Here is a 15,970-nt window from a genome sequence, read left to right on the forward strand (position 1 = left end):
CTCATCCTTTCAAAATGACCACTCCTCCTTCCATCTCAGGCCTCCAAGGCTTGTTCTGCAACTAATCTGACACCTTTCCATACGTTGGAAGCCTCAGGCTCCACCACGCCTTATCCCTACCAGATTTCTACTCTCTTGCGGTATCTGGCAGCGTTTTGGGGGGAGGGGGGAGTGAGAATACATACATATAATTTTTTTCTCTCTGTCTCACACACATGTCCATGAACGGACAGACCAAGGCTTGGGGCCTAACTCTGTTCCCCTCAACTCTCAAAAGTCCAACCTTGCTCTTGGAAGGGCTGGCTCTGCGTTAACCCTTGAGCTTCCACAGCCCCAACTAGTGCTGGTTCCAGTGGCCCTTTCCTGTTTCTCGCTTCGGCTGTTCAGGCTCTCGGCCGCAGCGCACACACAACCTGCTTCCCATCAGTAGAATTCTTGGATGCTGGGGGCAGGCCTAGAAGACCCCCCAGGCGACCTCCGGGATCGGAGATGAAGAGGCCCCAGGGTCCCTCCACCGACTCCGGCTCTTTCACTGTCCACGCCCCAAACTCGGTCTTTACCTAGGCTCTGCGACCACCTCGGCCACCCCCCGAGCATCCCGCGCGGCGGCCCAGGCTTTCCCAGCCCCTGCTTCCGGGCTTTCCCCGCACTGATGCTTCCGGTGCTCGGCCTCTCCCCCGAGCGGGCCCCACCGGCCCGCGCCGCGGCCCCGGCCCCGGCCCTCCGCGCCGCTCGCTCGCGGACTCTCACCGCTCGAAGAGCAGCCGCACGGAGAATATGCCCGCAGCCACTGGGAATGCCGAGAAGACGTGCCGCGCGCGCGGGTAGCCGTAGCCGTCGCCCGGCCCCTCAAGGTCGGCCCAGCTCACGTTCTGAGGCAGCCAGAAGCGTTCGCTCCACAGCCAGCCCCACAGCAGGCCCAGGGCTCCAGCCGCCGCTGTCGCCATCTTACGCCCGCCCCGCGGCCGCCGCCGCCACAGCCTCAGCGGCAGCTTCAGCCAACGGAACCCGCGAGGAGGCGGCCCCGGGGCGGGGCCCGACTGGCGGCCACCCCGTTCCGGCCCCTTCTCGTCCCCGGCAAGTCTCAGCCCGCCCCCTCCGTGGGGCAGGGCCTCTTCACCGCCCATCTCCGCTCCACACCCACCCACCTCCCTGACTGCGGCCCCCTGGGCCGCCTCTCCCCAGGTCCCCGCCTCCGGCCTGGCCACGCCTCACTTCCCCTCCCCGCCTCCATCCCGTCCCGCGGGCCTTGAGCTCTGGCCCCGCCCATTTTTGCCAAGGATTTCGGCCACTCTTCCCCTTCTTCACTGTCCTCCAGCCCTGGCCACACCCCTATTTCAGGCCTAGCTCCCTGAAGGGGACGCTCCTCCGTCTCAGCCCAGACGTTCCAAAGGTTGTTCCCGCTTCGAGGCGGGCCGTACTTTAATCTCTGTCCCCAGCCCCAGTCACTGGGGCCTATCTCTTCTCAGGTCCGCCTAAACTCTGCCCACCTGTAGCGTTTTGTGCTCCCAACTTTTTACCTTCCTTCGTGTCTTTCCATGATCTCAATTCCCTTTCTCTGTTTTATCTCTTAAAATGGACTTTTGAAAATTCTTTTATTTTTCTCATGGGTAAAAGGAAATTGAAGATATCCAAAGGATATTATCCAAAGAATAATACAAAGCAAAATAAATAAATAAATGATGGCCAATATTTAAGGAGAGTGACTGTGCCAGGTACTGAACATTTTACACCAGTTATTTAACGCCATCATCCCATGAAGTAAGTATTTACTGTTTTACCGATGGGTAAATTGAGGTCCAGAGGGGTTAAGCAGCTTTCCCAAGGTTAGATGGAATCGTGTAGACCTGGGCTTCCCATCTAGAGAGTTTTTAGACTCTGGAACCCTGAGCCCTTGTCTTATAAACCTTAATATTAGGTTTGTGCATTAAATATTTAACTCTTTTGTGGATCCACATAAACAAGAAGGGGAGCCATAAACAAGAAAACTTCAAAAAGCTAAAATTCAAAATTGTCCCTCAACTGCTGGAGATTCCTGAACCCTGAGTGCAGTCTGTTTAAACACTAAACCCAGCTGTTAGCTTAATTACCACAGGCTAACTAGAATGATCTGAAAAGAAGATTAAAAGAACTGAATCTCTACCTCTTGTTCAAGGACAGATAAAGTAACTTTGTAACTAGTAAGGCATGCTTACACCAGAAGTTAAGAGTTTCAAGGGGAGAGGAAGAAAGTGGCGGGAGGGCAAGGGAACCATCCTAAAGTTGACTAGGTTTGCTTTAGCTCAGTGGTTCTCAAACTTGGGGTACCACAGCTTGGATATTAGCTTGTCCCATCTCTCACATGGAGAGGTTGCTAAAAGTTTTCTGGACCGCATCCATAGAAATTCTGATTCAGGAGGTGAGTCAGGGTGGGGCCTATGATTTATATTTCTCATTTCTAATAAACTCATAGGCAATGCCACTGCAGCTGGTCTGAGAACCACTGCCTAGAACCATTTTTGTTTCAACGCAGCAATAGTTTACTGGTAATTACCCTCTATTCAAGGTACATTTTAAAAAGGTAAACTTGGGGCACCTGGGTGGCTCAGTCAGTTAAGCGTCTGCCTTTGACTCAGGTTGTGATCCCAGGGTCCTGGGATGGAGCCCCACATTAGGCTCCCTGTTCTGCAGGAGGCCTGCTTCTCCCTCTCCCTCTGCCTGCTGTTTCCCCTGCTTGTGCACACTCTGTCAAATAAATAAATCTTAAAATAAAATAGTAAACTCTCCTTGATCCCATGGGATTTCAAATTAGAGTCCCAAGGAACAAAGAACATACTAACTTGGCATGCAGGAACTAGCACACAGTAATCTTGGTCTCAAGGTCTATCCCCCCAAAACCACATTTGTACCATTTCTCAACCTCTTGGCTGTTAGAAAATATATAGTTGACGAAATATGTAATGAGAGCAAACTTTGTACAGCTTTCACCTTGTTCAGCAGTGATCCAATGAGCAAGCTAGTGGAAGGAACTAAGTTGGCCCTATAGTAGTCATGAAGAGTCTCCTTAACCATCTCAGGTCCCAAGCTGGCCCCTTTTCTTGCTTCACCAAGAGAAAAGCACATCATCGGGGCGCCTGGGTGGCTCAGTGGGTTAAAGCCTCTGCCTTCGGCTCAGGTCATGATCTCGGGGGTCCTGGGATCGAGCCCCGCATCGGGCTCTCTGCTGGGTGGAGAGCCTGCTTTCCCCTCTCTCTCTGCCTGCCTCTCTGCCTACTTCTGATCTGTCTGTCAAGTAAATAAATAAAATCTTAAAAAATATATTAAAAAAAAGAACATCCTTTTATTATATTGTTATGGAGCTAATCCTTGTTTCTGCTCTCTGTACCTATGTCTATCTTAGCCCTTGAAAGACAAAGAAAATGGTTCTTCTAAAATTAATCTCAGCCCCTGCATTTACGGTGACATATTCAGCTAATACCCATAAGTGCTGGCCATAGACACATAGACTTTTTTGTATAAAATCAGTAGATTCGTTGAGTACCATGTGGATGGGCTGGAGTATCAGTGAGTCACACAGTAAACGTAGCTAAAATCAAGCCAGGGTTTGATATTTTATGGATTTCATCCTGGATTAAATGTTGAGTAAACAGGGCTTTCTAAATGACTTCTGCCTGTGATGGGGTCAAGAGCAGAAAATAGTAACTTGCCATCCATTTGGAAGACCAGGCAAGACCCTGGACCATGCAGTGAGTGACCCTGGAAAAATGTCACAGATGACTCAAAAAGCATGCCCATCTCCAAGATAATTCACACTCCCAAACTTCCATTAAAAAAAAAAAAAAAAATGTGTTGGGTGGCCCAGTCAGTTAAGTGTCTGCCTTCAGCTCAGGTCATGATCCCCGGGTCATGGAATTGAGCTCCACATCGAGCTCCCTGCTCAGTGGGGAGTCTGCTCCCCCTGTTTGTGCTCTCTTTCTTTCAAATGAATAAATAAATGATACTTAAAAAAAAAAAAAGTGCTTTAACTATTGGGGCAGTTGCCTCTAGTGGAAAGGAAATCAAACAACCAACTATTCCTCTGCCCAGAGTGGAAAACACAGACATATTCAAGGAGAGGCCTCTGGAAATTCCCTTTAGCATATTAGGCATAATTGCAAGGTGAATTGTTAAATGTTGAGTACAATGAATAAAAAAAACCACTAACCGATTTTGAATGGCTAAAAAAACAGCTCATTTTGAATGTACACACTAATTTTCTTGACAAGTTGCCCTCAATTTTTAAGAAAAATTTGTCCTCCTTTAGGGCAGATGAGCACCCATGATCGACCCAACAACACCACCTAGTGGTGAGATATACTCATAACACTTATCTTCACTTAAAATGCACCAGACCCATTTGCTTTTTCTTTCCAAACCACTCAAGTAAAAGGAGGTCCTGGGGGACTGTCACAACGTAAAATAAAAATGGGAAAAGAACACTGAAAAGTTCAAATGTAAATTAAAAGCTTTATTGAATAAAAATGTTTCAGACTAAGCAAGACTGTAAGAAAGCAGAATATTTTACATCTCTAAAAAATATTAGAGCTAAATCTCTAAAAAGGGAGTACAAAGAAAAGTCTGTAGCTTAAAATACCTCTCTCCCCCACATAGATTTGGAATATCAATTATGTACAACAAATGTACTCAAGTTTATAATGGTCTGAAACTTAACTACTAGAAAACCATCTTCCCGAAAAAGGCCTATAGTTGGTTTAATTGCACCCTGGAAATACTGTTTGCCATAAAAATCAATACATTTCAGAGCTGGTAAATATTAAAATAAAAACTAGTGTCCCAGAAAGGGGATATCAGAAGTGGAATATCGGGTCTGGAAGTCTGGGCTCAAGCGGTTTAAGGCAGTTTTTTCTGTTATTCCTCCTTTAAACTCCTCACTTTTGCTTTAACATGCAACATGGCAAACAACAATACAAAAGATCTTATAAAAATATTGCAGCTTTCAGTATATTAGGAGCTGCATAGAGACTACCAAAGAAGAAAGCAATCATTTGGGGTCTAGTCAAACTTCCCTGGCAAAAACCAGAGCTTATAGGAGAGACAGGTGATCTCCCCAAGCACCAAATGTGCTCAAGTGCCCCCAAAGAATGGTGGTGTTATAGCTCAAGAATCCAGTTCAGGATATTATTTAGAGAAAAGGATGCATAGCAATAAATCCCCCATATCTATCAAAGTAAGAAAATTAACCTAAAAAATGTTTTAAAGATTAAATATTGGATCTCTTAACAGACGAATACTAAATAATTAAATTGGTACTCATTTAAAAATATACAAACTGTGCCCTTTATACTAAAGTGCATTCAGTCATAATGTTTAGGTCTCTAAACTCCTTCTGTACGTTCCCTAATTCCATAGTTGAATTTTTAGTGTAACAATGTGCTTATAATCATCTATTTTTGTATTGTCTTTTGGGAATACAGTGGAGTCTGGACTTATCAGTTGGCATATTCCCCCTCTCACCATAAGACCTTAAAGCACTTATGTATATTCTCATTGCTAAAATAGAGGACTTAAGTAATATTATCTCTAGAACTTAGAATTGGTTCACTTAAGCTGCAGTATGGGATTTTTTTTTTAAGAACTCTTCCAAAATTACTTGAATATAAATTACAGTTCATGCTAAGATATCTGTGTATGTGCATCACTGTGAGAAAGGGCAGAGGCTCACTAACACGAACACAAATTTAAGGCCCAGCACCACTTGTGGTCTGTCATTCCTCATCCTCATCCTCATCCTCATCCTCATCATAGTACCGATTTCTCTTTATCTGTTCCTCCACAGACAGCTCTTGAACTACTTCTTCCTCCCAGAATCCCACATCCTGGGATTTCTGACTTGGGGTAGTGAATTCCTTTGGGGAGGTATCATCTGCAAAGCTGGACCAATTTGTAGACTTGGGTTCTAGCGGAGACTGCTGCTTGAGGTCTCCTTCATCTTCATCTAAGTTTGCACCATTTTCTGTAAGATTCTCACTCCCCATCTCAAAACTATGATCTTCCTTACTTCTTCCCCCCATCTCCCCTCCTCTAGATTCCTGGTTTTGCCAGGTTGTTTTTCCCACACTACCATTCTTCTCAGAGGTATGGGCATTTTCCACTTGTTTCCTTTCTGCTGTCGCTCCTCCTATCAGCTCATCACTCTGCTCTGACATGCTCCAGCCTTTCCTTATAGGTGGGGACAGGATTTTTGGGCTTTTGACCGAAGTGGTTCGAAACGAAGCTGCTACGGTGAATGGGCGGCTTCTTTCTTTCAGTGAAGAAGATCGTCTTAGCTTCTTCAGATCCAGATCGACGTCCTCAGGAGCGTCAGGCTTGCTGATTTCGTCCTCAGGAGGCCATTTGGGCTTGGACACTTTGATCCCTTCCTCCAAGATACTTCCTGAACTACCAAGTTCAGTGGGAGGCGGCCAGGCAATCTTTAGCTTCTTGGTTTCTGCTGGCTTGTCTTCTTTCTCTGGCTGAGAGGAGGCCTTGGCTTCCATGGTTGCTGTCAACACACCCACCTTAGCAATGGGGGCATCTTCTACCCCTGGGCTCTGAGGGGTCTCGCCTGCATTTGGAAGCTGGGCAGGTCTCTCCAAAACCCCTTCATTTTCATTTTTGCTTGCCCACAGATCCTTGTGTGGTCTGTGCCCAAAGCCTTCATCGTAGTTGCCTTTAGCTTTAAAGAGCTGATTGAAGTGAGGCTTGCAGTAGATTCTCCCGTGTAAAGATGCATAAGTTCCTAGACTGTTGTTAAAAGAAAAAGAGCATAAAGTTAATAGACCTGTATACTCTTATTTATACTAGCAGGCTGAAATCTGGCAACTGCAGTATTTTCAGAAGATGCTAATATCTTAGAAAATATCTTTAAAAGGACATTGATCAGGGTGCCTGGGTGGCTCGGTGCGTTGGGCCCCTGCCTTCGGCTCAGATCGTGATCCCGGGGTCCTCGGATCGGGTCCCACATTGGACTCTCTGCTTGGTGGGGAGCCTGCTTCCTCCTCTCTGCCTGCCTCTCTGCCTACTTGTGATCTCTGTCTGTCAAATAAATAAATAAAATCTTTTAAAAAAAAGGACATTGACCATCTAGAATTCTTTATCCACTCCCTTTCAAGCCCATGTGTTTTACTACCCTTATAAAAACATGCTCATTTCTAGGCCTGAACTTTCACAAGACATTCTTTCATGTGGTATATCTTCCTATTTTCAAATGGCTTCACTCCCCTCTGTGAAAATTGTCAAAAAACATTATTTCTTCCAGGAAGTCTTCCCTAGATAAGCCCACCTGTCTCTGACCACTCACAGATTTCCTATTTACAATCTATAACTACTTACAACAAAGTTGGATCATTTTCCTCGTTCCCCTTTTGTGTTATAATTTAAAAGGACATCTTTACAGGAGTAGGTATAATGCCCTGCAAATGGTCTGTTCTCACTATATGCTAGTGCCTGGATATGGTGAACAGCAGCCCAGCGAGCAGCAGCCAGGAAGGAAATCTACTCTAATATCAGCGCTGGACAGGCCTCTAGAAGATTTGGTGTCTCTCGCAGGGCAACACATTTTATTTTATTTTTTTTAATTTTTTTTATTTTTAAAGATTTTATTCATTTATTTGACAGACAGAGATCACAAGTAGGCAGAGAGGCAGGTAGAGAGAGGAGGAAGCAGGCTCCCTGCTGAGCAGAGAGAGCCCGATGTGGGGCTCGATCCCAGAACCCTGAGATCATGACCTGAGCCGAAGGCAGGGGTTTTAACTCACTGAGCCACGCAGGTGCCCCATGGGCAACACATTTTAAAGGAGATATAAAAATAATAGCATTTCCACAGAAGAGATTAAAAATTTAGAAACATAGAAAAATATGCTTTGGAGAAAAAAAAATTAATACCAGGGGCAGAAAAAGAAACAATGAGAAGAAGTTACAGAGGCACATTTTGGCTCAATAGGAGGGAAAGTTGTGGAGCTAGAGCTATCTTACACTGGAACTAGGTAGTATCTTGGAAGGAATGTTTGCTCTGAAACTAGGTAGTATCTTACAACTAGTTCTAGTACCTAGAACTAGGTAGTATCTTAGAAGGAATGCTTGCTCTGAAAAGAAAGCTGGGGGAAGTGGCATCCTAGTTACTTATTTCTCTAAGACTCTCTGATTTAAATGAGTTAATATGGAGTATGTCCCCAATTTGTCACATATCTCTTTTTTTTGAAAGATTTTATTTATTTATTTGAGAAAGTGAGCTCGGGCAGGGGTGAGGGGGCAGAGGAGCAGAGGGCAGAGGGACAAGCAGACTCCATGCTGAGCAACTAGCCCGACACGGAGCTTGATCTCACAACTCCGAGGTCGTGAACTGAGCCGAAATCAAGAGTTCGACACCTAACTCACTGAGCCACCAGGCACCCCAATTTGTCACATTTCTATCCATACCTTGAGTTACGTGGAAGAAATTATAATTATTTTCTCAGAAATCAAAGGAAGCAATATATAGAAAAATACATGCTCTTTAAGGTCCGTTATTATTGTTATTACCATTTATACAGTTTGGGACATGTAAGGACTTAGACAAGTATACTTTTTTTTAAAAAAGATTTTATTTTAAAAATTTTATTTAAAAATTTAAAAAGATTTTATTTATTTGAGAAAGAGAGAGAGCAAGAGTGGGGCGAGTGACAGGCTCACTCTTGAGCAGGCAAGAAGAAGAAGCAGGCTCTCTGTTGAGCAGGGAGCCTGATATGGAGGCAATCCTGGGATTCCAGGATCATGACCTGAGCCGAAGGCAAATGCTCAACCAACTGAGCCACCCAGGCACCCCTACAAGTATACTCTTAAGATTTCCTAACTTTATGGGCGCCTGGGTGGCTCAGTGGGTTAAGCCGCTGCCTTCGGCTCAGGTCATGATCTCAGGATCCTGGGATCGAGTCCCACATCGGGCTCTCTGCTCAGCAGGGAGCCTGCTTCCTCCTCTCTGCCACTTGTGATCTCTCTGTCAAATAAATAAAAAGTCTTTAAAAAAAAAAAAAAAGAGATTTCCTAACTTTATGATTCTGTGAGACCAAAGGAGGATATTCTACTAAATTAAGTCACAGGGGGTTTTACCTGCCACCCATAGTATTTAAGCGCCACATAAATTAAACATGTAAATTTAAATATCAATGTACCAAGAAGTTCCAAACATCACTCTCACTTGATACGAAATACTTGTTACTAAATGGTACTTTTTACTTTCTTCAAGGACCTTTAACAGCGCACTCTTGTACAAGAGCTTCTAGTACCAGAGCTCTAAAAGCCAGTGAGTCCTTGTGTGGTCCAGCGGCACAGAGAGATAGCACACTCTAGTTGGCTTACCTAAGTTTGTTGTTGCAGTAGGAACAACGGAAGCAGCTGACATGAAACACCTGCTGGTTGGCCAAGAGACGCTCCATCGGATAGACTGTCTTCTGACATTCCACACAAGTCTCTCTTGCAGGTGTCTGAAACTTCTAGAAGGAAAAGGGTAACGTTAGCACAAGCAGGGATGAGTTCTTCCTCTGCTGAGATGTGCCCTGGTTTTACTTTGTTAGCTAAGGGCTCCCTTACCTGTCCATTCTCATAGGAACACTAAGCCTGTTAGGATTCTATCAGCTGACTCTTTAAGGCCAGGAAGCTCTCCTGCATCCCTTTCCCTGACTGGCTGGCTACCCCACATGTAGCAGCCACTAAGGCAGGACTGCAGAGGAAGGCTTGGACAGGCCACCACATACACACAGAAGTACACACAAAATGGTTCCACGGACAAGAAATTAGGTGAAAATGTCATCACACACAGAAGTTTGTTTGATTCAAGTGCCTGGTAAAAGCAGGACAGACTTTTACAAGAACAGATTCGGAAGGGGATAAATTTAAAGGAGAGGAAAAGCACAGGACTTTGGGAATTGGGAAAAGACAATTTGATAAAGCATCTTTTAGTGTTCTTCACTTATAATCTTGACTTAGCATAATATTTTATCCATTAGGCACAATATTTTTAAGTAAGTCAAAACTGACATGTAAATGTAATTAATTTTAAAGAGACAAACTATTTCATTAGGACTCCAGAAGAAAGCATAGCCCAACAAAGCTATAGGTTCTATAATTTTCTCAGAAACCAATGGAGAGGGGCATCTGGCTGGCACAGGTGGGAGAGCATGAGAACTCTTGATCTCCGGGTTGTGAGTTAGAGCCCCATGTTGGGCATGGAGCCTACTTAAAAAACAAGCAAACAAACCCCCCCAAAAAACAGTGGAGAAAAGTATTGTAATGGGGAGTGAAAGGTCATAACAGACTGGGAATTCACAAACTGTCCGTAAAGGGTGGAATAAGAGCAGGGTGAGCACAGCTCTTTCAGCTGGTAATCCCAATCCTAAAGAAAATAAAATAGGTCGTATTATAGCACTGATGAAAGTAAGAATTCCCAAAAGGCAAGTTTTTACTTAAGAAATGGTTACTGGACTACTAGAGGCTGGGGGTAAGAAGACCCTAGGTATATGTAAATAACTCTTGACTTGCTCCAGCAGAAACACCTTTCCACCAAATGCAGGAGCAGCTTGCGTTAAGGTCTCAGGAAGCTCTTACAGGCACCTGGGTGGGAGGTGGGGAAAGGGGGCTGGTGGTGCTCTGCAGCCAAGACCTGCATGGTGGTAAATAATGCAAATTAGTCCCAAGGTCCAGGACTTGAATGGTTAAGACAAGCCAAAAATAAACCAGGTTATAGGCAAGATAGAATTTTCATTTAAAAAAACCCTGAAAATAGTTCCGTAAAAAATTCAGACTGCTGGTTCAGTTGCTACATGATTCACCAGGAGGTAAAGCAAAAAATAGGAATCGTTTCCCAAATGGATCCGGACAGGAAACAAAAGTAGAAAATGGGCAAAAAAAAAAAAAAAAAAAAAAAGCCATAAAGGGAAATCTCTATAAAAGGGAGTTTAATAGAGTTTAGTGGTAAACTCCCAAATAGCACCAAGGGATTGAAGAACGAAGGAAAAGAACTGAATGGAAATGGCTCCTCAACAGCCCCCTTCCATTCCTAAGGTTAGAGCCCTAAAAAGAAAAACTTAAAGAGTCAAAGACAAGTTCAACCTAGTTTATCAAGCACAAGGGAGGTATTTAAATATGATCAAATATTATTATGACTGAACGCTGTTGGAAGCAACCAGGCCTTATCTGGAGCTCAGAATTCTTACATGGACACTTTCTAACAAGATAGGACTCAGTGGAGATGTCACTGCATAGTTTTAATTAGGTTTTCTCTAAAAAGAACTAGCTTGTCTAGCAAGCAGGAAATACATTAAAATGCAAAATAAAATTTGGGTGTAACAGTACAGTTGACAGCATGGGAGAGACCTGGTGCAGATCACAAGTCACATGATGCAAAAGTCAGAGGCCAAATGTATCTATTTCTCAGATTGAAACTCTTTTCAGCTCCAGGGCGGCTTCCGCATTTTGAGCCCTTGACTTAGGAGGACAGCATTCCTTCTGGGCAGTAAAGACCCGAGCAGGAGACAGGAATCTCCCAGGGTCCAAGAGGAGAGGGGTGTCACTGTGCTCACAGGGAATGGAGAGATCTGGAGCCCACCTTCCATCACACACACACAGAGGACACACTGAAGGAGGGTGCGGCCCCGGGAACAGAAAGGAGAACCTGAGAGAAAGCTGAAAGCTGAGCTCACGTTAGGAGGAAAGTGGAAGGCAGGAGCAGAGATTAGGTACCCGAGGAGCAGGAAGCAGAAGCTGCAAGAGACAAACAGGAACCTTCAGTGAATACACAGCATTGGGGGGGCCCTGGGGCGCTTCACTGCCGCTGAGCTGAAACTCAGGTACAGACTCAGAGCCAAGAATAAGACCACATTTTCTTGACTTTTCAAGTAATTCTGCTAATTGGGGGCAAAAGCAGCCTCACTCCTGTCTACCTGAGGCTGGAACCTGGCCCAGCTCAGGAGAGAGAGCTGTTCTGAGCCTTCGCCCACACAAGGAGTGTCTCATTAACAATTCTTTAGTGTCTTACTGCCTCCCACACCTGACCCACGATGGGCCTTCACCCACCCGTGTGAAAAGCCATCCCTCCTTAACATCAAATTAATTGACTGCTAGCTCAAACACCTGACTAACCACAAGCTTCTAACTAACCAGACCTAGCAGAGGCCCATTATTCCTATCTGATTTTTACACAGACCTTTTCCAATATTATTTAATGTTTATATCGCAGCTGCCCAAGGGCTTTCCAGTTTCATAAAGTCAAGAGGATCCCAATCTGGTAATATGCCAAATCAGAGTGGCGGTGTCTGTGCCTTCCCTTTACTTCCTCTGTCCCGGGCTCTCAGCCACTTTTCTGTAATTGCCCCCATGTCTATTCAGACGACAGGAAGCAGAGTCAGTGCCCAAAAATCTCTACCATTATGGTAGGCCTGGCAAATATCCTGCCCATGCCTTCATGGTATGCTCGGACTTGGCACGGACACATTGAAAACACTGCCAGTATTAGAATTTTAGACATTATTTTTTATCTTTAAAATATATTTTTTCCCTAGGTCAGATGTTTTTCATCTCTCCTCCCTCACTCTTTTTCACGTGTAGAAACGACAGCACTGTTCCTTATCAAAGCTCCTACGGTCAGTAACAGAATTAAAATTAAAACTCAGAACTCTTGATTCACAAACCAATAGAGCATTTTCTAAATTGTCCTGGCATGCTGATTTTCATAACTAAAGGAAACTCTTTGGGGAGGAGAGCAGATGCTAACCCAAATGAAAATAATCTGCCTCTAGCAGTTTGAACCAAACTATAGTCCTCACTTTGTTTCAAATTCAAATATGTAGATAGTATCTCTGGATGGTAGTAATATTTACATAACTGATGTACATAAACACTGTCATGTCTTTCCCATATGAGGGATCTTACAGGCCCTCTGTTGATCAGCATCTATGCAAAGCTATTTTTCTAATAAATGTGTACGGCTTCCCCTATGTTCTTTCACACTCTTATCTTCTACACCTATTTCAGTCTAATGAAAGCTCTAGTTTGGAGATTATAGATACGTTTATATTTATATGTATATGTAATATATATAAACAACATACATATATACGGGGGGAGACCTGGCAAGAGTCAGTGAAGCTAACTAGCCTTTGGACATGGTGAAATCAGAAGAAAATTCTCTATTGATGTCAGGCTTCCATTCCTCAGAACACCACAAAATGCCTTTCATTCCCTCCTTTCCCATCTATGCAAAATATCTAGGTAATTAAACTGAAATTCTTCATACATAGTAAATGGATGGGCCAGCTCTGTGCAGCCTTAACCCTTCCCCATGGCTTTCCGTGAAACTCTTTTTGACAGCATTTTGGAGATACTCCCGTCTTAAACAGACTGCTCTACATGTGGAGGAAAGGTTTGTGTTCTGATAAAGCAAGAATAATGGAGGTAGTAAGAAACGATTCTAGATGTCCTTCCAGCATAATTCTAATGGCTTTGCAAAATAGCATAAAATCTCCTACCCTGTCCATAGAGGAAGGGACAGCCAGCAGGGCACAGACAGGGTGCCAGAGTGTGTCCTCTCATGCAGTCTGCCATGTTTTCTCTCCACATCCTTCAGCAGGACCAGTCAAGGAAGCCTTGGCTCTCCTAGTGAGGGCAAGTGGGTGATCCCAGAGCTAGCCACATCTCCTTAGCTTCTTCCTCCCTATCCTCCAACCCTGGAAACATTTAGGGGATAACTTCTCTCAGTAAAAGGACTTAAAGCCTACGAGACCTCTGGGTCTCTTGAGTAGAAAGTTCCTGATCTACCTTGTAAGGTCCACTGAGCTCTGCTCCCAGACTGTTTTGTTTTTTGTTTTTTTTTTTTTTGAGAATGAACCTGAACTTCAATTTCATTAGCACCACATCTCGTCAACTGAGCCATCTAACCAGTGTTCAAAAGACACAAATAAAACTCTTACTTGGAAAGACTAGTATCATTTTTTTTTTTTTTACTTTACCAAGCTAAAGTTTGAAACGAATTGAATCTCTACCTCAGATGTCCCATTTTTCAACAAAAGACTGATAGGCACTAAGGAACAGTTTTTCCAGTATGTGTGGGGCCTAGAAATCTATTCTGAGTGAACCAGTTTATTCTGGGCTGTATGTAATTTCCCCAAGTGGAGAAACAACTTCTGTCGCATGGTCTATAGCCGTGAGACCAGTGATGCCAGAAGGTCTTCCTATAAACACTGAAGTGTATATATATACACACTTGCCTTCAGAATGTAAAGGATAAATGTGAGGAGGAGAAAATAAACTACCCTTAGATAAAAGCGGAGATATGATGGAGTCCCATCTGTAATCATTTGAGCTCTGGACCACAGGCAAACACAGGAGCCAGGCCCATTTACTCCAGTCTTTACACAACGTTCAAAACCTGAAGTGTCTGTCTGGTAAACGTAGGCCTATCTGCATTCTCCTGCTGAGTGTCCGGGGCCAAAGAACAGCGCTGGGTCTCGGACAGGCGCAGGGGGAGCTTCATCTCCACCTCCCCTCATGCCTCATATGCTAGCAAGGACCTAAGTGAGGTGCTCTCTCATTCAGCACTCAGCAGCTGAGACCCTGGAGTCTGGATCAAGGAGAGACCTCAAAACTCCAACCTAGTACCAAGAGGTCTGACCTAGCAGTTGAGGGAGGGAAACAAGCCTAGGTTGAGAATTCACAGATCCTCAAGAACAGATTTTAATTTTTAGACAAGCCATGGAATTTCCCTAAGCCCCCAGTCCATGGCCAAGTCAGATTTACTGGCTTGTTCTTGATTCACAACCACAACTCAAGGACTCCCATCTGGGCAGGGTCGCTGTCGGAGAAGAAATTAAACCCACGGCATTTGCTGCTTTGTTGGGCTCCAGTTACTGGACAAAGACAGTGCTGATGACAGCATGAGCTGGACTTTAAGGCTGCCAGAAGCGGGGGTCACGCTGAATACAATGAGCAGCTCAATCACTGTAACTCCGTCCTTCTTCCCTTTACCTGCTTTCTCTTGCTACTTTCTTTCTTTTTTTTTTTTTTAAAGATTTCATTCATTTATTTGACAGACAGAGATCACAAGTAGGCAGAGAGGCAGACAGAGAGAGAGGGGGAAGCAGGCTCCCCGCTGAGCAGAGAGCCCGATGCGGGGCTCGATCCCAGGACCCTGGGATCATGACCTGAGCCGAAGGCAGAGGCGTTAACCCACCGAGCCACCCAGGCACCCCCTCTTGCTACTTTCTTCACCCTCTGTTCTTCAATCTCATGAATCTGCTCATGAATCTCAGCTTCCCATAAAGCTCTCATTTACATTCTTCACTCTGCCCCTTTTCCTTTTTTAACTCGCCTTTTCAGTCCCAGATTGTCCCCTTTTCTCCTTTTGTTCCCAACTGTCCTCTTCTCTTCCTCCTTTTTGTGCACTTGAACTTTCATCAAGGCACCAGTCATGCCCACAATTGAGAGGTACAAGCACAGCTGATGGGTCCAGGAGGTTAGGGCCTGGGGCCGTTACAAACCATCAACACACCAATTCTACCTACTGTAGCCTTTCTTTGAAATGTCAAAACTTTCTAAACAAAACCAACCTACTTAAGAGAGCACCAGAGGAGAAAGACACTAAAGAAGTATGCCTATGTTTGGTTATTAATCCACGTGGCTAAATTCGCACTACATTAGCAAAGCATTTCATTATAACAAGTCAGGTAATGAAGTCTAAAGTAGGTATTGAGGTTTTTTTTGTTAAACTTTTCTTTTATAAGAGTATATATTTATTCATATAAATATATGGGGAAAGACTGTTTTTAAAAACTGGTGAATAAAAGGTGGCCAGAGATTGAGTGGCCTTTACTAAATTTTCTTAGGGCACAAAACTTTTATACATTCCTTAACATCTAGTATTATATATCCTAGTATGAATGTTATTGAACGCCCCATTTTATAGCAAATGGGCTGGCCAACCCCC

At 44.2% G+C, this 15,970-nt stretch overlaps 2 protein-coding genes across 6 annotated transcripts in view; both read right to left on the bottom strand.

Moving 5' to 3' along the window:
• CERS5 (ceramide synthase 5) overlaps window positions 1–1,018 on the bottom strand; it is a 29,831-nt gene extending 28,813 nt beyond the window's left edge. Inside the window, exon 1 of one of the 2 annotated variants that reach the window (XM_044227173.1) lies at window positions 751–1,014. In XM_044227173.1, the coding sequence (XP_044083108.1) occupies window positions 751–947 (197 nt within the window). In that variant the 5' untranslated portion in view covers window positions 948–1,014. Of the gene's footprint in view, window positions 1–750 lie in introns of both variants that reach the window. The other variant, XM_044227174.1, reaches the window with a different exon arrangement.
• Window positions 1,019–4,465: 3,447 nt separating this feature from the next.
• Window positions 4,466–15,970, bottom strand: part of LIMA1 (LIM domain and actin binding 1) — a 93,199-nt gene continuing 81,694 nt past the window's right edge. For all 4 annotated transcript variants that reach the window (XM_044228695.1, XM_044228693.1, XM_044228694.1 and 1 more), the window contains exons 10-11: window positions 9,355–9,488; window positions 4,466–6,762 (exon numbers count right to left, since the gene is read on the bottom strand). In XM_044228695.1, the coding sequence (XP_044084630.1) occupies window positions 5,745–6,762; window positions 9,355–9,488 (1,152 nt within the window). In that variant the 3' untranslated portion in view covers window positions 4,466–5,744. The remainder of the gene's footprint in view (window positions 6,763–9,354; window positions 9,489–15,970) is intronic.

The sequence above is a fragment of the Neovison vison genome, chromosome 12 (genome assembly GCF_020171115.1).
Source record: "Neovison vison isolate M4711 chromosome 12, ASM_NN_V1, whole genome shotgun sequence".
NCBI classification, from domain to species: domain Eukaryota; kingdom Metazoa; phylum Chordata; class Mammalia; order Carnivora; family Mustelidae; genus Neogale; species Neogale vison.